The sequence below is a fragment of the Scyliorhinus canicula genome, chromosome 8 (assembly GCF_902713615.1).
Source record: "Scyliorhinus canicula chromosome 8, sScyCan1.1, whole genome shotgun sequence".
NCBI classification, from domain to species: Eukaryota; Metazoa; Chordata; class Chondrichthyes; order Carcharhiniformes; family Scyliorhinidae; genus Scyliorhinus; species Scyliorhinus canicula.
The window spans coordinates 32,495,362-32,521,394 of NC_052153.1; the positions used below are offsets into that span (position 1 = coordinate 32,495,362).

General features: G+C 47.8%; 1 protein-coding gene across 3 annotated transcripts in view; it reads right to left on the reverse strand.

Moving 5' to 3' along the window:
• Nucleotides 1-26,033, reverse strand: part of frem1a (Fras1 related extracellular matrix 1a) — a 452,495-nt gene that overhangs the window by 76,407 nt on the left and 350,055 nt on the right. For all 3 annotated transcript variants that reach the window (XM_038804357.1, XM_038804358.1, XM_038804359.1), the window contains 2 exons: nucleotides 18,701-18,845; nucleotides 10,829-10,970 (listed from right to left, as the gene is read on the reverse strand). In XM_038804357.1, the coding sequence (XP_038660285.1) occupies nucleotides 10,829-10,970; nucleotides 18,701-18,845 (287 nt within the window). The remainder of the gene's footprint in view (nucleotides 1-10,828; nucleotides 10,971-18,700; nucleotides 18,846-26,033) is intronic.

Consider the following 26,033-nt stretch of genomic DNA (forward strand, 5'->3'; position numbering starts at 1 on the left):
TTACATTCTCCTGAACTGTAGTCATTCAGGACAAGATGGCTCATAACGAGGGAAATGTCCCAGACTAGCAGTGGAATGCCCAGATTCCAGCAGACAAACAATTCTGGACTCGGGTGACTGTGTGGAGTTTGCACTTTCTCCCCATGTATGCATGGATTTCCTCCGGGTGCTCTGGTTTCCTCCCACAGTCCAAAGATGTGCAGGTTAGGTGGATTGGCAATGCTAAATTTGCCCTCCGTGTCCAGGAGTGTGTAGGTTAGGTTAAGGGGTTATAGGAATAGGGCGGTAAGTGGGCTTGAGTGGAGTGCTTTTTCAGAGGGTCGGTGCAGACTCAGTGGACCAAATGGGCTCCTTCTGTACTTCAGGGACTCTATGAAATGAAGGAATCATCTGAGTCTGAGTCAGGTGATGAGCCTCTGGAGCCTCAGTTGTTGGAGCTGCAAAATCAAGCTCAGGAATGTCAGCTGCACTCCAACGGTTGCAAGGCACGATGGAGGAGTTCAGTCTGTGGTAATCGTGCCAGCATGCCATTGTATTGAAGTCAACACTGGTAGGATGGTGGCTGGCATGACGACTTCGGTCTAAGACATTGGTCACGTACTGCTTTACTGGACTCCATGGCTGATGCACTAGCTTTCATCTATCAGTGCCAATGGAGGAACGCTGCAGGGCATCTCAATCTCTCCCTCGCTGCCTATGTCCTCACAGAGTCAACCAGGGCCCCTTGGGCACCCGTAGGCAGGAGGTTCAACAGCTTTGCAGCTCTTGACTGCCAACCAGCATGAATCTGAGAGTGTCTGACTACTCCCAGTCCTCTCTTCCCATGACCCCACCAGCTCCAGATGCTGGTAAGGTGCCACTGCCACAGAGCAGGACCCCAAAAGCCGGCCGGGGCTCTTCGGGTCTCGACCCTCCAGAGGACACCTGCTAAGCTCATCACAGACAACAGGGCCTCACGGTCAGCAGGCTGCCTCCATCTCTGCTGTTGCTGTCCCGGGTGTACCAAGATGCAGAGGCAGGCTTAGGAAGTCAAGAAGATGTAGTTGCACAATGTGCGTATGGGTATTGATCACATGTATACAATGTTCACCATAATCATGTTGCTTGTCTATGGTTCCTTGTTATGATGAGGTATGTTTGTATCACTCATAAGCATGCCTGCCTCATCTGGCTACAGCAATGGCCTCATTGCCTGCAATGGACTTCCAGGACCTCATCACCCTCCTCCACTAATCTAATTTGAAGGATATTTGCAGCTCCTCCATTTCTTCATCTTCAAGGACCTCATCCGCTTTGCATGGCTAGGTTGTGCAGCACACAGTAAGCCACGATGATGCATGACACTTGCTAGGGATTGTTCTGCAGGCTTTGCTGTCCAGGCACCGGAATCTCATTCTTAGTATCCCAATGGTGTGTTCCACTAAAGTCCGGGTTGCAGTATGAGCCCTCATTGTACCACCTCTCAGCTGGAGTCTCTGGCCACTGCACCGGCATCACCAGCCATGTTCTCAGTAAGTAGCCCTTTTTGCTGAGGAGCCAGACCCACAGCCTCTATGGACTCTGCGATGTCAGGGATCTGCTGAGGATGTGTGAGTCATGCATACTGCCTGGTATTGTGTGCAGATCTGTATGCTCCATTAAAACTAGGAGCAGGAGTAGGCCATTCAGCACTTAGAGCCAATATAATCATGGTTGATCTTCTATCTCAATTGTTATGGGCCAGGGTTTTGAAAACACCAAAGTATATTATGGAGTTCACCTGACCTACAACTGTTTATTGGTTTTGATTACGGTGAGCACAAGAGCCTGCCTTTTAGATGTTATTCAACACAGTGCTTCTACACTTTTAATCAATCAAAAAAACAAGTTTTATTCTATGAATTTAGTTAACATTTGTATAAACACACACAGTAAAAATTATTATCAACTACAAACATTATAATCTATGTATAACCCTGAATAAATTCCCCCTTCATTGTTCCAATTCCAAAGATCCCATAAACAAAAAAAACATTTTACCAAAACAGATAACTATTACAATTGGGTTTCTTCCTTGGAATAACTCTTGAAAATTGAAAATAGAGAGACAGGCCAAAATACTTCTCTGTCCGAGTCTACAGCAACCAAATGTGAAAACAAAAGTATAAACCCAGAGCCACAAACCAGCTCCAAACCCAAAGCAAAAGTAAAGCCAACTCCCAGATCCACAGCCCAGCGCCACTCACACAATAACAAAGAACAAAGAACAAAGAAATGTACAGCACAGGAACAGGCCCATCAGCCATCCAAGCCTGTGCCGACCATGCTGCCCGTCAAAACTAACATCTTCTACACATCCGGAGGCCGTATCCATCTATTCCCATCCTATTCATGTATTTCTCAAGATGCCCCTTAAACTATCGTCACTATCGTCCCTGCTTCCACCACCTCCTCCGGCAGCGAGTTCCAGGCACCCACTACCCTCTGTGTAAAAAACTTGTCTCGTACATCTCCCCTAAACCTTGCCCCTCGCACCTTAAACCTATGCCCCCTAGTAATTGACCCCTCTACCCTGGGAAAAAGCCTCTGACTATCCACTCTGTCTATGCCCCTCATAGTTTTGTCGACCTCTATCAGGTCGCCCCTCAACCTTCGCTGTTCCAGTGTAAACAAACCGAGTTTATTCAACCTCTCATAGCTAATGCCCTCCATACCAGGCAACATCCTGGTAAATCTCTTCTGCACCCTCTCTAAAACCTCCACATCCTTCTGGTAGTGTGGCGACCAGAATTGAACACTATACTCCAAGCGTGGCCTAATTAAGGTTCTATACAGCGGCAACATGACTTGCCAATTTTTATACTCAATGCCCTGGCCAATGAAGGCAAGCATGCCTTATGCCTTCTTAACTACCTTCTCCACATGTGTTCCCCTTTCAGTGACCTGTGGACCTGTACACCTAGATCTCTCTGACTTTCAATACTCTTGAGGGTTCTACCATTCACTGTACATTCCCTTACCTGCATTAGACCTTCTAAAATGCATTAACTCACAGGGACCCTCATGGCACAATGTCATATTCCCTTTTTCTCCCCATTACTCTTGATGCCATTAAAATCTGAAATAAATCTCTTTCTTGAACACAAAGAAACATTCAGTGATTTGGTGTCCACATCCTCTGTGGTAGAGAATTCCACAGGTTCACTACCGTTTGAATGAAGAAATATTTCCTCATCTCAGTACTAAATGGCAGTTGTATCCCTGTATCCTGAGACTGTATCCCCTGGTTCTAGATTCCCCAACCAGAAAAAAACATTCTCCCTGCATTTAGTCTGTCTAGCCCTGTTCGAGTTTTATACATTTCAATCGGATCGTCTCTCGTCCTTCTAAACTCCAGTGAATAAAGGCCCAATCAAACCAATCTCTCTCTCATTGGACAGTCCAGCCTGTGGTGTTCTTTGTGATTCTTGTTCTCAGGATGGATGTTGTATGCTTTTTGCTTGCATTGCTTTTGGTTGATGCGTTCATTAATTAACTGTTCATCCATGTTTGTAATTGTGATGGTTGGCAATGTTGTACGAATCTTCCTTCTCATCAGTATCTGGGCAGGCGACAATCCTGATGATAAAGGAGTAGCTCTGTAGCTTAACAGCACTAGCGATAAATCCTTTTTATCATCAAATGTCTTCTACTATCCCGACACCTTTCTCGGCCTTCCCATCAGATTGAGGATATAATGGATTAGAGGTAATGTGTTGGAAGTTGGATGCTTCTGCAAATGACAACCATTCCCAACTACTGAAACAGGGTCCATTATCCGTCGCGACTTTTATTAGAATTCCGTGTCGAGCAGATACAGACTTCACCGCTTTATCACTGAGTGACCAGTCAAATCTGACGTTATGACTTCTGGATCATTGGAATAGCAATCAACGATGATTAAATAATCATTCCCTCTGAAATAGAACAGGTCCATTCCAACCTTTGACCATGGGTTTGTGACTATCTCACTTGCTAGAAAGGTTTCTTTATACTGGGATGGTTGATGTGTTTGACAGACACGACACTCTTGTACATAGTTGTCAACATCTCTATTGATACCCAGTCAGTACACTGACTGCCTGGCACGTCTTTGACACTTCTCTATCCCTTGATGCCCTTCATGTATCTTTTCCTTCTCTTACTTCTTCTTAGCCAGGAGGGTATTACAATTCTGTCTCCTTTCAACAGGAGTTTATCACGGTCAGGTCATCTTTGATGCTTTGAGAACTGATGCAACTGCCATTAGGCCATCCTCCTCGGAGGTTTTTCATCACACGTTTGATGTATTGTCATAGAACACAGAACACACAGAACATACAGTGCAGAAGGAGGCCATTCAGCCCATAGAGACTGCACCCTCCTACTTAAGCCCTCACTCCCACCCTATCCCCGTAACCCAATAACCCCTCCCAACCTTTTTGGTCACTAAGGGCAATTTATCATGGCCAATCCACCTAACCGGCACATCTTTGGACTGTGGGAGGAAACCGGAGCACCCGGAGGAAACCCACGCAGACATGGGAAGAACGTGTAGACTCCGCACAAACAGTGACCCAGCGGGGAATCGAACCTGTGACCCTGGCGCTGTGAAGCCACAGTGCTATCCACTTATGCTACCGTGCTGCCCTGTTTTTTTCAGTTTCATCCCGTATTAATTTTAGCTTTGCATGAGACACAGGTAAAATGTTTGCGACAAATGTGGCATGTGCTTCCACATTTAGTACAACTTCTGATGCTTTCTTAACATTGTAGTTGGTGGCTCTTGACAATGCATCTGCAACATTTAGTTCTTTGCCCTCAGCTTCATGCTGGTATGTTTTGGCAGTGTGAATTATTTTCACTAAATTTAGTTTAACACATGTATCTGCACCAATTAGTGATGACTTCACATCATCCACAATTTCAAATTCTAATGGCATACAGATGTCACCATTCTGCACCGTGAGGCAGCTGGAACCTTTCGTTAGTATTGCGTTCGCATTGTTGTACTACAATTTGATTTTCTTATTATTGGAATTTTGTGCACTTGTTTCAGATCTGCCTCTATGATTGAATTTGCATGTGAACCCATATCCAGCTTGAATGGAACATCAGACCCATTAATGTTTAGTGTTACAGTCCAATCTTTAATTAAATCGCAGAGTCGAAAAATTCTTCTATCATCAATGTCCAGTGCATTAACTCTGGTTATTGCTTCTACCATGAAGTCATCCTACAGAGTAAAGTTAGAGGAATCATTATATGAAGTTAAAAGTTATTTGCCAGTGTTGCTGAAATGAAACGGCATTGTGAGGCAAAATGATTGAACTTGTTGCATCGCGAGCAGTTTTTTCCTTTTCAAGGACCAATTTTTCTATAGTGGGCATTACCACAGCGTATGCACATCATCATGCTCTTGACATCATGCGGAAAGTTGGCATGCGCATGAGGAGAACGCTCGACTTCCAGTTCGTGTTTTCTTCTCAAGCATGCCTGCACAAAACGGCCACCTTCTGCAGCGCGCTATTTTTCTAGCTGCACCAAAGATTCAGCGGCGTCAACCACGATGTGCACTTTTACGTCACTTTCCCACGGTAGCACAGTTGTTAGCGCAGTTGCTTCATAGCTCCAGGGTCGCAGGTTCGATTCCCGGCTTGGGTCACTGTCTGTGTGGAGTCTGGACGTTCTCCCCGTGTCTGCGTGGGTTTCCTCTGGCTGCTCTGGTTTCCTCCCACAGTCCAAGGATGTTCAGGTTAGGTGGATTAGCCATGATAAATTGCCCTGAGTGTCCAAAAAGGTGGGGTGGGGTTACTGGCTTATGGGAATAGGGTGGAGATGTGGGCTTAGGTAGGGTACTCTTTCCAAGAGCTGGTGCAGGCTAGATGGGCTGAATGGCCACCTTCTGCACTGTAAATTCTATTCCCGAAGAGTTTTCCTTTAGCCCTGAACCCTGTATATTCGTTTGTGGATTGCTCATTGGCTCAATGGCATCTTCGAGTGACAAAATCGGTCTTCTTAATAATCTTTCTCTCAATTGCTCATCTTGTATACAAACATTTTTTGATCCCGCAATATCAAATCCACAATGGAGGAAAAATTACAGGAATGTGCTCTCAGTCTTAAATCAGTAATAAATGAACTCACCAATTCTTCTTTAAGCTGCAGCCTTTTTCTGAACATGTAATTTGTATGTCTCATTGATTTGTGCTTTCCCATAATGTCACACCGCACATCAAATTTCTCCACGACAGCGAGGATAAAAATTTATTTTATCCTCACTGTCTGTGAATTCAAATGAATTAAACAATTCAAATGCCTGTGGTCCAGCCAAATTGAGGAATGGCGTGAATTTTTATGATCAGGAGCTGATTCTAACGCAAAGGCAGATAAAAAAAACTTCAAATTGCTGTTTGAAATTTTTCAATTTTAGATTCTTGTTCTCAGGATGAATGTAGTAGTGTTCACAAAGGCCACACAAGGTAAGTTCATTAACAAAGCTAACATTTATTTACACTACTTTTTAAAGTTCGAGCACTTACTCCTGTAGTAAACAATAGTCTATCAATCTACACTCAACTAACATTAGTCTCTACACTATATAACTGTACTGTCCTCTCTATCACTGATCTATCTCGCTTTCCTCCAGCTCTTTCCAGCTCTTCTCCCAGAAGCTTGTGAGTCAGTGCTTTATATAGTTCTGCATCTAACTCTATCTGGTGGTTAATTATGGCATGACATTAACCCTTTGTATTCTACACATTTCCCACAATGTCACACTGCCAACCCCGGTATCAACCTAGAGAACCTCCGCTGCGATCCTTCTATGGCAAGCATATCCTTTCTTAGGTAGGAGACCAAAACTGCATGCAATACTCCAGGTGTGGTCTCACCAAGGCCTTGGAACTGCAGTAAGACATCCCTACTTCTGAACTCAAATCCTCTTGTAATGAAGGCCACCATACCATTGCTTTCCTATTGGCTTGATGCATTTGTCTCTGCCCTTTCATTGACTAGAATACATGGACAACCAGATCCCTTTGTACAACAACACTTCCCAATATATCACCATTTAAACAATACTCTCCTTTTCGGTTTTTCACAGTGACATATACAGCTTCACATTTAGCCACATTGTACTGCATCTGCTATATGTTTGCCCATTCACCCAACATGTATAAATAACCTTGAAGCCTCCTTGCATTCTCCGCCAAATTCTGACCAGTTTTGTGTCCTCAGCAAACTTGGGATTATTACATTTGGTTCCCTCATCCAGGACATTTATATAAAGCGTGAACAGCTGGGGCCCAAACACTGATCCCTGCAGTATCCTCCTACCAGTCACTACCTGCCACTCAGAAAAATACCTATTTTTCTCCACTCTGTTTCCTGCCTTAAACCAGTTCTCTATCCGTGCCAATACATTACGCTCTATCCCATGTGCTTTACTTTTGCCCAATAACCGATTAAAAGGCACTTTATCAAAAGCCTTCTGAAAGCCCTACATTCACTAGTTCTCCCTCATCTATTCTGGTTTATTCTGAGTTTACAAATTCACTTTGTTTATTCTGAGTTTAAGAACTTACTTAGCCGTGCTGCCACCGGATTGATCTGTGTCCCGGCATCTACCGATCTCACTGAGAAAACCCCAGCTGAGCACCTTTCAGTACTGGTCCCCACAAATGGTGGGCAGGCAGAACGGTGCCTGGGGGGCCCCAGGTGATCAGCCTCTGGGCAGGGTGGCACCCTGGCACTGGTGCCATATGGGCACATCGGCACTGCCAAACTAGCACCCTGGCCATGCCACCTTGGGCCACCTGCAGAGCCACCCAGAGGCCAGCCTAGCACTGCCATGGAGCCCAAATAGCACTGTCAGGCTGTAGGGGGGGGGGGGGGGGTTGACATGGTACCAGGGTCTCAGGCTGGCAGTGCTAAGGTGCTACGCTGGAATTTGCCCACACTGGGGAATCGGGCCCGGGCGTGCCCAGCTCATGTGAGGGGGGGGGGGGGGGCGACAAGATAAGAATGCAGGTGCAGCAGGTGGTAAAGAAGGCTAATGATATGTTGACCTCCATTGCGAGAGGTTTCGAGTATAGAAGCAGGGATGTGTTGCTGCAATTGTACAGGGCCTTGGTGAGGCCACACGTGGAGTATTGTGTGCAGATTTGGTCTCCTTCTCTGAGGAAGGATGTTCTTGCTGTTGTGGGAGTGCAACGAAGGTTTACCAGACTGATTCCAGGGATAGTGGGACTGTTGTATGAGGAGAGATTGACTAGGTTGGAATGTTTCTCGCCGGAGATCAGGAGAATGAGGGGGGATCTCATAGAGACTTACAAAATTGTAACAGGACTAGATGAAGGGAAGTAGTTACCAATGATGGGTGTGTGCAGAACCAGGTGTCACCAGCCTGAGGATTCAGGGGAAACCACTTTGGACAGAGATAAGGAGACATTTCTTCACAAAGAGTGGTGAGCCTGTGTAATTCATTACCACAGGAAGTAGTTGATGATAAAACTTTGAATATTTCAAGAGGCGGCTGGATATAGCACTTGTGGAGAATTAGATCAAAGACTACGGGGAGAAAGCAGGATTAGGCTATTGAGTTGAATGATCAGCCATGATCGTGTCGAATGGTGGAGCAGGCTTGAAGGGCCAAAATGCTCCCCTGCTCCTATCTTCTATGTATGTATCTATATAGCCCCTATATAGGTGCGTTGGGGCATTGGGGTGTCCAGTTGCTACGTAGCTTGGTCGAGTATCAGGACGCTATTTAAAAATGATGCCAAGTATGACCTCAGGGGGCGTTCCCCAGCGAATTCCCATTAATCCCACCCAGAACAGACTCTTTTTTTCATTAGGTTGTGCCCTCAGTCAATTTCATGGGGGCTTGGGGAGTTTCTCCCCAGTCCAGCCCACAATTAAGAATTTTTTTAAGCACTGGGGAGTTGAATTCGCTGATGAGACCCACTCCTCAGCAATCAGGCCGCCATTTTAAAAGCGAACCCGATCTCTAAATGTGAATGAAGGTCTGCCACTCCCTTCCGTCATCCCCTCGACGTCCAGGTCACCAGGTTCATAGCTTTTAAAGGCGGTTGTAAATGGCTCCATTCTGAGGTCGCACCGATATGGGATTTGAATGACACGAGGTGGGGGGGGGGGGGGGGGGGGGGGGAGATTCTGGCATGTGGCCACAATAAAGAGATGCTGAGGAAGTTGAACTTAAGCAAGGAGTCAGTAGGGCTAAAAGGGGCCATGAAAGGTCATTGGCAAATAGGGTTAAGGAAAATCCCAAGGCCTTTTACACTTACATAAAAAGCAAGAGGGTAGCCGGGGAAAGGGTTGGCCCACTGAAGGGCAGGTGAGGGACTCTATGTGTGGAGCCAGAGGAAATGGGTGAGGTATACTAAATGTGTACTTTGTATCAGTATTCACCAAAGAGAAGGAATTGGTGGATGTTGAGTTTGGAGAAGGGTGTGTAGGTAGCCTGGGTCACATTGAGATCCAAAAAGACGAGGTGTTGGCCATCTTGAAAAATATTAATGTAGATAAGTCCCCAGGGCCTGATGGGGTCTAGCTCAGAATACTGAAGGAGGCTAGAGAGGAAATTGTTGAGGCCTTGACAGAAATCTTTGAATCCTCATTGTCTTCAGGTGATGTCCCGGAGGACTGGAGAATAGCCAAAGTTGTTCCTTTGTTTAAGAAGGGTAGCAAGGATAATACAGGGAACTACAGGCTGGTGAGCCTTACGCCAATGGTAGGGAAATTACTGGAGAGAATTCTTCAAGAAGAATTGTTGTCGGCTGCAAAGAGACATAGATAGGATGCAGAGCTGGGCTGAGAAGTGGCAGGTGGAGTTTAACCCTGAAAAGTGTGAGGTTGTCCATTTTGGAAGGACAAATATGAATGCGGAACACAGGGTTAACGGTAGGGTCCTTGCCAGTGTGGAGGAGCAGAGAGATCTTGGGGTCTATGTTCATAAATCTTTGAAAGTGCCAATCAAGTGGATAGAGCTGTGAAGAAGGCCTATGGTGTGCTAGCGTTCATTAGCAGAGGGATTGAATTTAAGAGCTGTGAGGTGATGATGCAGCAGGACAAAACCTTGATAAGGCCACATTTGGAGTACTGTGTGCAGTTCTGGTCACCTCATTTTAGGAAGGATGTGGAAGCTTTGGAAAAGGTGCAAAGGGGATTTACGAGGATGTTGCCTGGAATGGAGAGTAGGTCTTACGAGGAAAGGTTGAGGGTGCTCGGCCTTTTCTCATTAGAACGGAGAAGGATGAGGAGCGACTTGATGGCGGTTTATAAGGTGATCAGTGGAATAGATAAAGTAGACAGCCAGAGACTTTTTCCCTGGGTGGAATAAACCATTACAAGGGGACATAAATTTAAGGTGAATGGTGGAAGATATAGGGGGATGTCAGAGGTAGGTTCTTTACCCAGAGAGTAGTGGAGACATGGAATGCACTGTCTGTGGAAGTAGTTGAGTCGGAAACATTAGGGACCTTAAAGCGGCTATTGGATAGGTACATGGATTACGGTAGAATGATGGGGTGCAGATTAATTTATTCTTAATCTAGGACAAAAGTTCGGCACAACATCATGGGCCGAAGGACCTGTTCTGTGCTGTATGTTTCTATGTTCTATATTCTATGTTCAGTTCATGACGTTGAAAGGTGGAAACGCCATTGACGGGAAGAGGGGACAATCATGTTCTGGATTTATGGGAAACGTGACTGGGGCCTTCTCATGTGCTTCTCCACCTTGCCACCGAACACACCCATCACCATTGGACATGGAAAATGCTGGCCACTCTGTGAAACTAGCCACTTACCTTGAGCTGGAGCACTCCCTGCTTGGGAGCACTGTCCATCACATAATAAACATGCTGTCTTGGAGTGTCTTTATCTTCAGCTTCCAGGACAACACTCGAGATGATTCTGCTATCGCCAATCTCCACCTTCAGCCCATTGTTCCTGGAAGAGTTTTAAAAATTCCAGGTGATAAAGAAACCTCAACGAGCTTCATTACATCATCTTCCACAGGTCTATGCTGTCCATTTGTAATCTCTCATATTTGTGATTGATTTAACTGTTATGGTACTGCAAAGAAACCCACATTAATGTGAACAATTATCCTTTGCAGTGAAACATGCAATTATTAGACAGATTACTACAAATATGACTGCCACATGTTTAACTGATTGCAAAGCTCCCATTTGAGTGATGATTGTGGTTTGTGTCTCAAAGATGTGCAGAGATGACACACATCATTTTCTATGTGCAAAGTTTTCTTCAATGCTTTAAACTGTCTCCAGCCTGACGTTTCTGTCAGACCTGCTAAGATTTTCCAACATTTTGCTTTTACTTATGGTCTCTTTCTGGACATCAAGACACACTATGGAAGCTAGCATGTCAGAGAGGAAAATGTTTGAAAAATCCATTCCTACCCCATCTCGTACATATTGATGCATCCCATTTCCCATTTTTATTGTCAGACATTAAGGGGAATTTTATGCCTCCCCCCCCCCCCCCCCCCCCCCCCCCCCCCCCGACCCACATCCTCACCCCCAAGCCCACACACACACACCGGGCATATTCTTGGCAGGGAAGATATGGAAAATATGACAGGTGGTTAGCCCACAGCTTTCCTGCTAACCCCAATCTGTCCCCTGATTGAGGTGGCTAGGTAAGGCATCAGCCATCCTGCCCATTCATATTTAGGCCTATTGAAGCACTTAGCTGGCCAATTAATGGGAAGCTACGGCTTTAATTACACCTCTGCCATCATGATATGGTGGGGTGTGACCAGCCAGATCTTTCATGCAAAGATAGGAAGGCAGAGGCATACGTCCGTTGAGCCATTCCCTGTCTGCATGTCGGGGACACCATCCAAGAAGTTGGCCTACCCAAAAACAAAACCAAACCTAAATGTTTGTCATTCAAACCTTTCACCCCATCTTTACTGTTTCTTCTTTCACATACTCAATTGTCTTCTTGGACACTCCTTGTATAATAATCTTTATCAGGGTCACAAGTAGGCTGACATTAACAGTGCAATGAAGTTACTGTGAAAATCAACTGGTCGCCACACTCCGCCGCCTGTTCGGGTACACTGAGGGAGAATTGAGAATATCAATTCACCTAACAGCACGTCTTTCGGGACTTGTGGGAGGAAATTGGAATACCCAGAGTAGTCCCCACAACAGCCACCATTGTGTTGTGGTGTTCCAGAGACTACTCAGCTAATCATATTAGCTGGCAGCTCTCCTGAGGGGCGCATGTCCCACACTTACCTTGTCAAGTTGGCCACAGCTTTTTATCACTGCAGGACAACCTTCTTTAAAGTTGGTCAGCTCACGTTCACTTTCCAGACTTCAGTAGCTGACCAGAGTCAGATCAGCCACATGGAGGCAAGAACAGTGTAATGGAGATGGTAAGAGTTTCAAAGCTAAGTGAAAATGCCGTTTAAAGTTTAACGCTAGGATTCTCCATTTGAGAGGCTACGTGCTGACTCCGAGACTGAATCACAAGAGTTCTACGTTGACCAAAGCGGTACTGGTTCCAGAGTGATTCAGGACATGTTAATGGGCACGCACTGTCGCCACTAGTGTAATTCCAATGAAAGCACCTGATTCACTGATCGTGAATGACTCTGGAGAGCATGGCAATCTGCTGCCGCATATGAGCATCCCACTCCACACACACACATTCATTCCAGCCAAGGTGATGCCAGCTAAAGAGCGGCCCCAAGATTCGCAGATGTCGAGCTGGAGACATTTTTGGATGACCTGGAGGAGAGGTGTGACACCGTATTCCCCAGCCTGGGAAGGAAGCTGACACCTGTGATGTAAATCAGGCCAAGACACAGATGGCAGAGGCTGTGAGCCCACCGCTAGGACCAGACAGTAGTGCAGGAAGAAGCTGCACACCTCCTGAGGGAAGCCCGGGTGAGTCACCAACTCCGTGCCGCTGGCAACCCCCTCCCCCCAACACACGTGGCTGTCTGTCACCAGGTTGATTGGCAGGCTGCGGTGAAGGGTGAGCAACCTCCCAGGCCAGCCCGGGTGAGCCACCTCCACCACTGTGACCCTGGTACTAAACCCACCCCACACATCTGAAGCCCCTGCCACCCCTTCCTAACTTAGAGAGAGAGCGATCGAACCCCACCCCCAGACAGTCCGCGCATACCACACGCCATGGCCGGGTGCCCTGCACAGACAGGCCACCAGCCGTGGACTCCCTACCCCCAAGTGTCTCACACTGTGAATTATCTGTCCTCCCCCCTCCCCTGGCGAGGAGAAAGTGAGCCACAACTCCAGGAAAAGAGAGAAGACCGGAGGGGACCCGCCAACGCACGGCCCCTCACAGCCGCAGAGCAGAGAGCTTTGGACCTGGTCGGGCAGTAGCCGAGGAAGTCGGCATTGAGGAAGAAATTGAGTCCTCGATGGATTGCTCTGTCCCTACAGGCGGCCCATCAATATTGGAGATGCAGATGCAGAGCCAGGTACTACTGGAGGGGCGACAGGAACCATTCAGCGCCTGCAGGTGCAGTTAGAGGAGTCCATCCGCTTGCAAGGGCAAGAGGTGGTGCCGGTCATGCATGCCACCCAGACCAACACCACACGGGTGGCATCCGATGTGGGGGCCTTGGATGCAACGATTTTGGCCATGGATCAGGATGTCCAAATCCTGGACACTCTGTGCAGGGGATGACTGAACCACAGGACTGGGGGGCATGTCACAGGCAGCCATACACCAGGGCCACCTGGACATCATGGACATCGCTGTGGTGCTCCAGAGCTTGACCCAGTCACAATGGACCATAACTGCTGGCAATGACAGCATTGGCTTGGCGCAGGCTGACCTGAGCCTGGCACAGTGCTAGAGTGATATGACACAGTCCCAGGCATGTGTGGCAAAGTCCCTGTGTTCCATGTCTGTCAGCATTGAGACAGAGGTTGAGGGGTGACCTGATAGAAGTCTATAAGAATATGAGGGGCATGGATAGAGTGGACGGGCAGGAATTATTTCCCAGGGTGGAGGGGTCAGTCACTAGGGGACATAGGTTTAATATCCATGGGGCAAAGTTTAGAGGAGATGTGCAAGGTAGGTTTTTTACACAGAGGGTGGTGAGTGCCTGGAACGTGTTGCCAGGGGAGGTTGTGGAAGTAGATACATTAACGGCATTCAAAAGGCATCTTGACAAACAAATGGATAGGATAGGTATAGAGGATACACCCCCTGGATTGCGCTACCAGGGCATACATGGCCTCTGGTACAATATGGATGCACCCGTGCACCGAGCTTTGTGAGATCCTGGACAGGTCTCCATTCGCACCTGGAAGGACCCCGTTGCGTAGACGTTCAGGACGACTATCACCTTGACAGCCACTGGGATCGGGTGTCCTCTTCCATAACCCTGCGCTTCCAGATGCGCCATGATGCGGCAGATGTCCCACGGTCCTTATGTTCTGCCACCTTTGGCGACACGCTCGGTCTGACAGGTCCTCAAGTGACAGGCGCTGCCTATACACACAAGGCCTGTTGAATGACCGGCTCTCCATCCTCACTGGCTGGCCTCTGCTCCGCTTGGGAAGGATCCTGTTCTGCAGGATTCTCCGTGAGTAATACCTGCTCGTCCAGCCGCAGTGAAACTGCCAAGTCTGCGGCGGCACAGCAGATGCCAACCATTTCTGGTTGGATACCAAAGTCCATTCTCTGCAGTGGGGTGAAAGGCAGACATGTTCACATGGTGAATACTCCCGTGCCCACCCTGATCCAACGGACTAAACGATGGCCCTGACCTGCACTGCGTCACCTGTCCTGTGCCCTCCTGCAGGATCGACTGTAGCGTCACCCTTAGGAGGGGCCACGTGGGGGCCCGTCAGCAGGATGGCACCTCAGCTCCTTGGGAGGTGGCCTTGGGTGGAGGGGGTGCCCATACGGCCAATAGCGCTCTGCATAACTACGGGTCACGGTCAGTGGGGTGCACTGCAAAGTGGCTGCCTTGCAGGCCATGGCAATGGCAGTCTGTGCCTGGTTACCCCTGGCCTAGGGGACACCCTGACACCAAGGCTCATCCCCTGGCCACCCCCCGCTACACTATGTGGCCCTGGCGGATGCCCCCCACCAGTCAGCAGCAGAACTGGCAGACCATATCAGCACCTTTGGGAACGTATCTTACCTCCTCTCTTACCTCCTCTCTTTCCCTCAACATGGTGTCTGTTTCCCGATTTTAAATATCACATGTGAACCTCGCCATTGGTAATTCCTCCTGGTGGAGGTGGAGCATCATGGGAGGCCAGGGAAATGCCGGGGTGGGCCCATTATGATATGCCAATGGTGTTTACTGTACAATTTGCATGCCCACACTGGTTTGTGGCATAAAACGCATTCACGCCACTGTCGAGGGACAAGAGCATAGCATTCCATTTGGTGCCTGGCGCTGGTCTCGATTTTCGGTTGATACGATATTCTCCGCCCGATCGTGTTTCGCAATTCCAGCATCGCTGGACGGAGAATCCCTCCCTCAGTGTCTTTAAGTCCCTTTCTAGATAAAGTTTCATTTCAGGTCAGGGACAGAGCCAGAATTCAGAACTTTGTAAGTTGCACATCATCATCCTTCTGTCAACGCTTGGGCACCAGAGAGCTGGATACTGCTGACTGAACTTCAGCTGAGCACAAGGAAGGATGCAAATGGTACTGGCTACTGCACCCTTAGAAATCGAGGCTACTGGATGTGAGGAGGAGCACTCTGCGCAGAAAGGGTGAACTCCAGGCATCAGGAGCAGTGTCAAGTGGGAGGGGAACCAACAATGAGAAGGAGACAATACCCTAAGTGTTTCATCAGGTGTTTGCGGTGAAAATGGGTATTTTTAGGTATTTAAGTTGTTTGAGACCATAGTTTAAGACGATTACTCTTTAATTAGGGTGGACACTATGTCTACTTCCCCCTTCCATTGGGATAATCCAGCTCAAGTCCTCTCCTTGACTTTATCGTCTTTACTCAGCAGCATCTTGCAGAGATACAGAAATAAAAGAACGTTGATGGATTTTGCACAGAATTTGTGCCATGGACTTCACACACTAATGCACTTAATTTATTCATGTGGCTTAACGAGAAATACTTTCTATTTGCTTCCTGAATAAAAACATAAGAAGGATCAAGAGTAGACCATACAGCCCCTTCAGCTTGTTCTGCCACTCAATATGATTATGGCTGATCTTCTGCCTTAACTCCACTCTCACCTGCTCCTCATATCCCTTGATTCCCCAAGAGACCAAAAATCCCTCTCCTGCCCTTAAATATTCTCAACAACGCAACATCCATAACTGCCTGGGGTAGAGAATTCCAAAGATCACGAGACAGTCTAAGTGAATAAACGTATCCTCAGCTGAGTCCAAAATGATCAACCCTTTTATGTTCAGACTGTTCCCCTGGATTTCCCAGCCAAAGAAAGAGCCTCTCAGTGTTCACTCTGTGAAACCCATTCAGAATCCTGCGTGTGTCAGTGACATCACCTCACCTTCTTCTAAACTCCAAAGGTTATGTGGCCAATTTTCTCAGCCTCGTTCGCTGTGCTGCCTTCAATGCACTTGTATCCTTCCATAATTATGGCTGCCAAAACTTTGTACAGTTCTCCAACTGCAGTTTCATCAATGTCCTCGATCAGGAGTTCCCAAACTGGGGTCCATCGACCCCCGGGGTTACGTAAGGAGTCTCTTGGATGCCTGCGGAACTGGCGGTTGCCACGTGACCGGCAAACGCCAGTTCAAAAGGAGCAACTGACCAGTTTCAAAAATAATGATAGAAATAGGCCAATCAGAAAAAGGCCTCTTGGAGCACTAAATTCTCATAGGCTGACTGGTCGGTCAATGAAGATCCACTGATCTGAAAGGTTTTTCTCTGATTGAGTTTTTCGAAGAGGTCACAAGGGTGATTGATGCAGGTAGGGCAGTGGATGTTGCCCATATGGACTTCAATCAGGCCTTTGACAAGGCGGTAGACTGGTACAAAAGGTGAAGTCACATGGGATCAGAGGTGAGCTGGCAAGGTGGATGCAGAACCGGCTAGGTCATAAAAGGCAGAAAGTAGCAATGGAAGGGTGCTTTTCTGATTGGAGGGCTGTGACGAGTGGTGTTCCACAGGGATCAGTGCTGGGACCTTTGCTGTTCGTAAACATGCGGGCATGCGGGGCGGGGGAGTGGTGTTTGGACCTCGGAGAGGCATGCATGGGGGAGCGTTCTGGCCTTGGAGAACCATGTGTGAGAGGCGGGAGTTTAGGACCCGGAGAGGCGTTGCGAGGGGGAGAGAGGATTTGGGCTTCCAAAGATGCGGATGAGTGTGTGTGTGTGTGGGGGGGGGGGGGGGGGGGGGGGGGGGAGATGGTGAATGTATGTGTGAGAGAAGGAGGGGTAAATGTGTGTGTAAGAGGGGGGATGTGTATGTGAATGTGAGAGAGACGTGAATGTGTGTGAGAGAGTGAGGCAAGTACGTGCGCGTGTGTGTGTGTATGTGTAAGAGAGAGGGTTGTGACAACAGCGGTGTGGAGCAACTGGGCGCAAAGAAGTCACTCTCCCTTTTCACGGAACTAGCTGCCGTGAAGGATGTGTGTGAAGGGGCAATTAAAACATAAGCGGTTCAGACAACAGCAGGTGGTTTGGGTCCGGCTGGAGACATGGTGGGGTGACGGTCAGGTCGGGGTGGAGGGGTCAAGTTGGACTGAAGATGGGGGAAGAGGGAAGTCAGGTCAGACTGGAAAAGCTGGGCTTGGGACAATGCGGATGGTGCAAAAAGGCAGATTGGACCTGAAGAGAGGGTGGTCAGGTCAGACCAGAGAGGGGGGATGGGAGGAAGGTTGGACAGGAAAAGGCAAGGTCAAGTCAGGTCAGACCATATATGGCATGGGGTGGGGTTTGGTCAGAGAGGAGGAGAGGATGTTGGGCTGGACTGGGAGGGGTGGACCAGACAGTGGGGAAGGATCAGACCGGAGGAAAGAGACATTCCGGGAAAGGGGGAGGTCAGTTGGGGAGCGGGTGGGTGTGTCTCCGGGAGAGGGGGTGGGTCATACTGCAGGGTTGGGCTTAGGCCAGTCCGGAGGGGGTGGGGGGGGGGGAGGCGGGGTCAGAATGGAGGGGGCTTCAGTTTAGGAGAGGCGCTTCAGTCCGGATGTGGGGTGTTGCTTAGTCCGGGGGTGGAGGTGATGGTGGTGGGGAGGGCTGTTGGTGGGTCAGCCTCGAAGCAGTAGGTCAGTACGGGAGAGGGCGGTTGTCGGACCACAAATTGGGAAGCGTGGGGGGTGAGTGGTCAGTCCAGGAGGGGAGGTGTGTCAGCTTGGGATGCGAGGGTGGGGCACACCGGAAGTTGGGGTTGGTTCGTTGCAGGCAGGGTGTTGGGTCAGGAGGATTGGGGTGGGGGTCAGGACCAGAGTAACTATCGGGGCAAAACTGGCAGAACCATCCGAAGTTACATTTAAATCACTGCTGTCGGATGTTTCCCAGCCCAGTGCAATTGTCCAGAGGAAGTTAACACTTCTGAACAATTGCCAGATAGAATCTTACGTGGGGACTTAAAAAAGGGATTCCCCAGTTCATCATACCCCCTTAATACAGAAGTTATTGGCCAATATTGCCCAGCCAACTTTGCGATGACATTGTGATGAGTGGAATTGTGAAGTTTTCTGTTGGAGCTTGTGAAAACATACCTGCTCAGTAAAGGTGGCTCATCGTTCAGTGGAAGAATAGTGACTGAAATAACTTTGCGGACTTGGTGTTTGCCATCTGACAGCTGAATGGTGAAACTGTCAGTCATAGTTTCAGTGTCATCATGCACGTACATCAACTTCATTCCTGCAAGTGGACAGTGGGGGCAAAGCAGCAAATGAACATATTCCTCCAGAAGAAACAAAAACGAGTTCCAATATAAGAGTCAGAATTTTACATTGCTCGAGCAGATACCCGTCTGGCTTGGGAGTGCATAAACTCGTACAAGGAGACATTGGACGGGTCCCGATGCTATTGTGTGTGCACGCGACATTATGACTGGCAGGCATGCCTGCGATTCAGAAGCATGTCCACTGATAATGAAGCTGGCAATTAAGCCCATTATGTAGGTGGTGATTCTATATGGATGTATGATTCTATATGGATGAATGATTCTATATGGATGAATGATTCTATATGGATGAATGGCCAGGCAGTCTTCACGTTTTCACAACAAACACGTTTGGGAAAGGAGACAATATAAAATAAAAGATGTTTGAGGGCTGAGGTTCTAAAAGGACTGTAGTGAGTTGCTTGAATTTGCAATGTAGACACAGTTTTTCAAATTTTTTAAAGCTGATTTAATTTATACAGAACTGCAGCCCCCTGAGGCAGCTCCGCACCAGCTGTCAGCCTTCAGGGAGTTCGCTGGAAATATTCATCCTCACTTCACTTGCTGCTTGAACCTTTCCCTTCGCACTTGGCAGTGCTGAGCCTTTCTCAGCGTGTGTTTCACGCTGGCTGACAGTTAATTGGCTAAGCAGCCTAAAATTGTGGTCAGGGACTGATTGCGGCTGGAAACACATATTGTGTCCACTGTCCGCCTCTGGGCCTGCCAATCATGCAAGCCCGACGAGCATGAGATTCAGGCCTACTTTTCTCAGATTTAGATAGCATCAATTGTCATATATGTTCTTTCTCCACCTCTTTCTCACACAGAATCATAGAAACACACAGCACAGGAGGAAGCCATTCACGATTGGACTGGATTTTCATGGTCTCCTTGACCATGGGGTTAGAAGTGGTGGAGCCAGGAAAATAGGGAGAAGCTTTGCCGAGATGATTTTCTGAAGCATTCCAACCGCCAGGGTTCATCTATATAATAGGATCAGTTGCCCGATAGGTCGACCAAAAAGTCACTACGGACACATTAGGTTGGATTTTCACTCGGGTCTCAAGATCCCAACATTGGGACCAAATGGGTTCAGCAAAACCCTATTTACCAGAAGCAAGACTGTTGCAAAATCTTCCTGGAGGCTACCTGGACTCAACATCCTATTGACGATAGTGTGTCAGAAGGTAGTGATGCTGCAGACCCAAGTGCAAGAACATCCTTCCTCAGAAAAGGAGACCAAAACGGCACACAATATCCCAGGAATGGCCTGATCAAAGCCCTTTATAATTGTAGCAACACATCCCTGCTTCTGTACTCGAAACCTCTCACAATGAAGGCCAACATACCATTCACCTTCTTTACCGCCTGCTGCCCCTGCATGCTTACCTTCAGTGAATGGAGCACAAGGACACCCAGGTCCCGCTGCACACTCCCCTCTCCTAACGTACAACCATTCAGGGAGTAATCTGCCTTCCTGTTTTTGCTTCCAAAGTGAATAACCTCACACTAAGAGTTGGTTTAGCTCAGTGGGCTAGAGAGCTGGTTTGTGATGCAGAAGAAGGCCAGCAGCACAGTTTAAATTCCCGTACCAGCTTACCCGAACAGGCGCCAGAATGTGGCGACTAGGGGCTTTACACAGCAACTTCATATTTGTGACAATAAAAGATTATTATTATTACTAATCTAAATTATACTGCATCTACCATTGATTTGTCCACTCGCCCAACCTGTCCAGATCCTGCTGTAGGATCTCTGTTTCCTCATCACAGTTCACCCTCCCACCCAATTTGGTATAATCTGCAAACTTTGAGATGTCACATTTTATTCCCTCATCTAAATCATTAATATATATTGTGAACAGCTGGGTCCCAGCATCGATCCCTGTGGCACCCCATTAGTTACTGCCTGCCAATTCGAAAAGGACCCATTAATTCCTTCTCTTTGTTTCCTCACTGCCAACTGGTTTTCTATCCACCTCAATCCACTTCCCCCAATCCGATGTGCTTTAAGTTTGCACACTAATCTCTTATGCAGGACTTTGTAAAACGCCTTCTGAAAGTCCAAGTATACCACATCGACTGGCTCCCCCTTGTCAACTGTACTGGTTACATCTTCAAAGAATTACAACAGATTTTTCAAGCACCATTTCCCCTTCATAAATCCATGCTCACTCTGACTGATCCTGCCACTGCTTTGTAAATGTTCCGCTGTAAACTGCTTGATAATGGATTCAAGCATTTTCCCCACTACCGATGTTAGGCTTACTGGTCTATATTGCAGATCAAAATAACTAGCTGTAGAAAGCAAACTTTCTCTTCATCTCCACTCTAGTTACATTTCAATTACCTTAAATTTGTGTTCTTTTGTTTCTTTCCCTCCTGCCAATAAAATCAAAATCATGCCAATTACTCAATCAAAACGCAGCGACATTTGAAAAACCTGCAGTAGGTTTCTGCTCTAAAGAGTACAATCACCCTTCATGCACCGTTCTCAAGCTGAACATTCTTCTGAATTTATAGTGGCCCGAATTGACCACAACTGTAGCTCAGGCCTACCTGGTGATTTAGGATGAGAAGAGTTTTTATATTCAATGGACTGAATTTTACATACCTCAGCGGTGGGTGGGAGGCCTTCTCAGTAGCCAGTGGTTCATAACCCTTGCCCCACTTTTTAAACATGGCACGAAGGAGGTTTGTGCACCCATTTAAAAGGACACCAGGACTGTGTCAGGTGCATCAGGGATCATCACTCAAAGAGAGAAGATCTTGTTGCTGAATATAATTATTTGGAAGCATTCAAAAAGATGACTGGCAGTTTTTAGTTCTTTTTGACTGATGAAAAGGTCTCAGAAAATATAGTGGGGAAGGAAAAGCTTTGGAATGTAGTTGAACCAAAACGCTGTCAAATATCAAGTCTTTCTGCAAACGCAGAACATCAGGCTGTTAGCTCTCTATGTATCTTACCTTCCAGGAGCAGAGAGGAGAGGGCCTGCGCGGGACATTGTGCTGCAGGGGAGAGGATAAAGGCAGTGCCAGGCTCGAGGCTAAGCAGAGAGGAGCAGACCTGCGCGGGACATTGTGCTGCAGGGGAGAGGATAAAGGCAGCGTCAGGCTCGGGGCTGAGCAGAGAGGAGCAGACCTGCGCAGGACTCTGTGCTGCAGGGGAGAGGATAAAGGCAGTGCCAGGCTCGAGGCTGGGCAGGGAGGAGCGGGCCTGCGCAGGACTCTGTGCTGCAGGGGAGAGGATAAAGGTAGTGCCAGGCTCGAGGCTGGGCAGGGAGGAGCGGGCCTGCGCAGGACTCTGTGCTGCAGGGGAGAGGATAAAGGTAGTGCCAGGCTCGAGGTTGGGCAGGGAGGAGCGGGCCTGCGCAGGACTCTGTGCTGCAGGGGAGAGGATAAAGGTAGTGCCACGCTCGAGGCTGGGCAGGGAGGAGCGGGCCTGCGCAGGACTCTGTGCTGCAGGGGAGAGGATAAAGGCAGCGTCAGGCTCGGGGCTGAGCAGAGAGGAGCAGACCTGCGCAGGACTCTGTGCTGCAGGGGAGAGGATAAAGGCAGTGCCAGGCTCGAGGCTGGGCAGGGAGGAGCGGGCCTGCGCAGGACTCTGTGCTGCAGGGGAGAGGATAAAGGTAGTGCCAGGCTCGAGGCTGGGCAGGGAGGAGCGGGCCTGCGCAGGACTCTGTGCTGCAGGGGAGAGGATAAAGGTAGTGCCACGCTCGAGGCTGGGCAGGGAGGAGCGGGCCTGCGCAGGACTCTGTGCTGCAGGGGAGAGGATAAAGGCAGCGCCAGGCTCAAGGCTGGGCAGGGAGCAGCAGATCTGCGCGGGACACTGTGCTGCAGGGGAGAGGATAAAGGCAGCGCCAGGCTCAAGGCTGAGCAGGGAGCAGCAGATCTGCGCGGGACACTGTGCTGCAGGGGAGAGGATAAAGGCAGCGCCAGGCTCAAGGCTGAGCAGGGAGCAGTGGATCTGCGCGGGACACTGTGCTGCAAGTAGGACAGCTGCTTGTCTGTTTATTTATTTCAAAATTGAAAAAATCCCGGGAAAGTGGCGTCACAGGAGACTGTGGACTGATTGGCTGAAAGGCAGACTGGACTAAATTTGAATATTTGTGGAGTTACTAGTTTTAATTTGATTTAAATTACTATTTTTAAGTTAATTTGAACTGCTATTTTTAAATTTTTTAATCTCACTTAAATAGCTATTTTGGGTTGATTTAAATTACTATTTTTAAGTTGACTTAAATGGCTTTTTTAACTTTAATTAAATAACTATTTAACTTGTTGTCAGAACAAGCAAGATACATACCCAGGGATAAAGCTAATTAAACAGTATACAAAAGATTGGATATAATCCGACACAAAAACATCTTTCTAAAGTTTAATTTCAAAAGTTTAATTTAAAGGAATAAATCATGGCAGGACAGGTCCAAGGCATTGTTTGCTCATCTTGCTCCATGTGGCAGGCTGGGGACAGTTCCAGTCCCCAGAATCAGCATGTGTGCAGGAAGTGTCTCCAGTTACAGCTCCTGGAAGCTCGAGTTTCAGAGCTGGAGCGGTGGCTGGAGACACTGTGGAGCATCCGCGAGTCGGAGAGCATTGTGGATAGCACGTATAGAGAGGTGGTCACACCGCAGGCTCAGACTCCGCAGGCAGGAAGGGAATGGGTGACAGAGCAAGGGAGCAAGTGCAGGAATCTCCTGTGGCCATTCCCCTGCAGAACAGATATACCACTTTGGATACTGTTGAGGGGAATGGCCTCTCAGGGGAAAACAGCAACAGCCAAACTCATGGCACCATGGTCGGTTCTGCTGCAATGAGGAGGGGTGATAAGTGTGACAGTGCAATAGTTATAGGGATTCAATTGTAAGGGGAATAGACAGGCGTTTTTGTGCCCGCAAACGAGACTCCAGATGGTATGTTGCCTTCCTGGTGCTAGGGTCAAGGATGTCTTGGAGCGGGTACAGGACATCCTGGAGGAGGTGGGTGAACAGCCAGTGGTCGTGGTACATATCGGTACAAATGACATAGGTAAAAAAGGGATGAGGTCCTAAAAGGAGAGCTAAGGGCGCTAAGAAGGAAGTTAAGAAATCGGACCTCGAAGGTACTGATCTCAGGATTACTAGTGGTGCCACGTGCTGGTCAGAGTAGAAATAGGATGAATACATGGCTGAAGGGATGGTATCAGGGGGTGGATTTCAGATTCCTGGGGCATTGGGGGGAGGTGGGACCTGTACAAACTGGACGGGTTACACCTGGGCAGGACTGGAACTGATGTCCGAGGAGGGCTATTTGCGAGAATGGTTGGGGAGTGTGTAAACTAATGGGATGGAAACTGATTCAGGAAGTGGGAACATAGTAAAACAGGGACAGAAACAAAAGGAAGTAAGGGGGAAAGTGTAAGGCACAGTCAAAAATCAAAAAAGGTGACAGTACAAGGTACAGTGACTGAGGGGAGCTCAGTGAATAGACCCAGTAATACTAAAAGGAATAAAATGGGAAATAAAAATACAAATGGAAAGCAACGCGGCAGGTTGTTACATGAAGATATGGGTTCAACGACAAGGAAAATTAGGAGAAAAGTTAAGAGGAAAAATAACTCAGGAGAGGTTACTGATCAAGGCGTTAAGCTTCAAAACAGAGGTATAAAAGCCAACATAAGTGTACTTTACCTGAATGCTCGAAATATTCAGAATAAGGTAAATGAGTTGATGGTGCAAATCATCGTGAATGTCTATGATTTAGTGGCCATTACTGAAACATGGTTAAAAAACGGTCACAACTGGGAGTTAAATATCCAAGGGTATCAAACTATTCGGAAGGACAGAGTGGATGGCAAGGTGTAGCTCTGTTCTTTAAGGATGACATCCGGGCAATAGTCAGGGATGACATCGGTGCTTTGGAGGATAATGTTGAATCCATTTGGGTGGAAATCAGGAATAGTAAGTCGAAAAAGTCACTGATGAGAGTAGTCTATAGGCCACCAAATAGTAACATTATGGTGGGGCATGCAATAAATAAATAACTGATGCATGTAGAAATGGTACAGCAGTTATCATGGGGGATTTTAATCTACATGTTGATTGGGCTTTTATCTTTGGAGCAGAGGAGGATAAGAGGTGACTTAATAGAGGTTTATAAGATGATGAGGGTGATAGATAGAGTGGATGTTCAGAGGCTATTTCCTCGGGTAGATGTAGCTGTTAAAAGGGGGAATAACTATAAGGTTTGGGGTGGGAGATATTGGAGGGATGTCCGAGGTAGGTTCTTTACTCAGAGAGTGGTTAGGGTGTGGAATGGACTGCCTGCTGTGATAGTGGAGTCAGACACTTTAGGAACTTTCAAGCGCTTATTGGATGGGCACATGGAGCATACCAGAATGACAGGAGTAGGATAGCTTGATCTTGGTTTTGGACAAAGCCGAGGGCCGAAGGGCCTGTTCGTGCTGTACTGTTCTATGTTCTATGATTGGTTTAACCTGGTCAGTCAAGGCAGCCTTGAGGATGAGTTTATAGAATGTATCCGCGATAGTTGCCTTGAACAGGATATAATGGAACCTACGAGGGAACAGCTGTCCTCGATCTGGTCCTGTGTAATGACGCAGGATTGATTAATAGAATTTACAGTGCAGAAGGAGGCCATTCGGCCCATCAAGTCTGCATCGGCTCCTGGAAAGAGCACCCTACCCCAAGTTAACACCTCCACCCTATCCCCATAACTCAGTAACCCACCCAACACTAAGGGCAATTTTGGACACTAAGGGCAATTTATCATGTCCAATCCACCTAATTTGCACATCTTTGGACTGTGGGAGGAAACCGGAGCACCCGGAGGAAACCCACGCACACATGGGGAGGATGTGCAGACTCCGCACAGACAGTGACCCAAGCCGGAATCGAACCTGGGACCCTGGAGCTGTGAAGCGATTGTGCTATCCACAATGCTACCGTGCTGCCCTTAGATTAATGATCTCATAGTTCGGGATCATCTCGGAAGGAGCAATCACAATATGGTAGAATTTAAAATACAGATGGAGGGTGAGAAGGTAAAATCAAACAGAAGCGTTTTGTGCTTAAACAAAGGAGGTTACAATGGGATGAGAGAAGAACTAGCTAAGGTAGACTGGGAGCAAAGACTTTATGGTGGAACAGTTGAGGAACAGTGGAG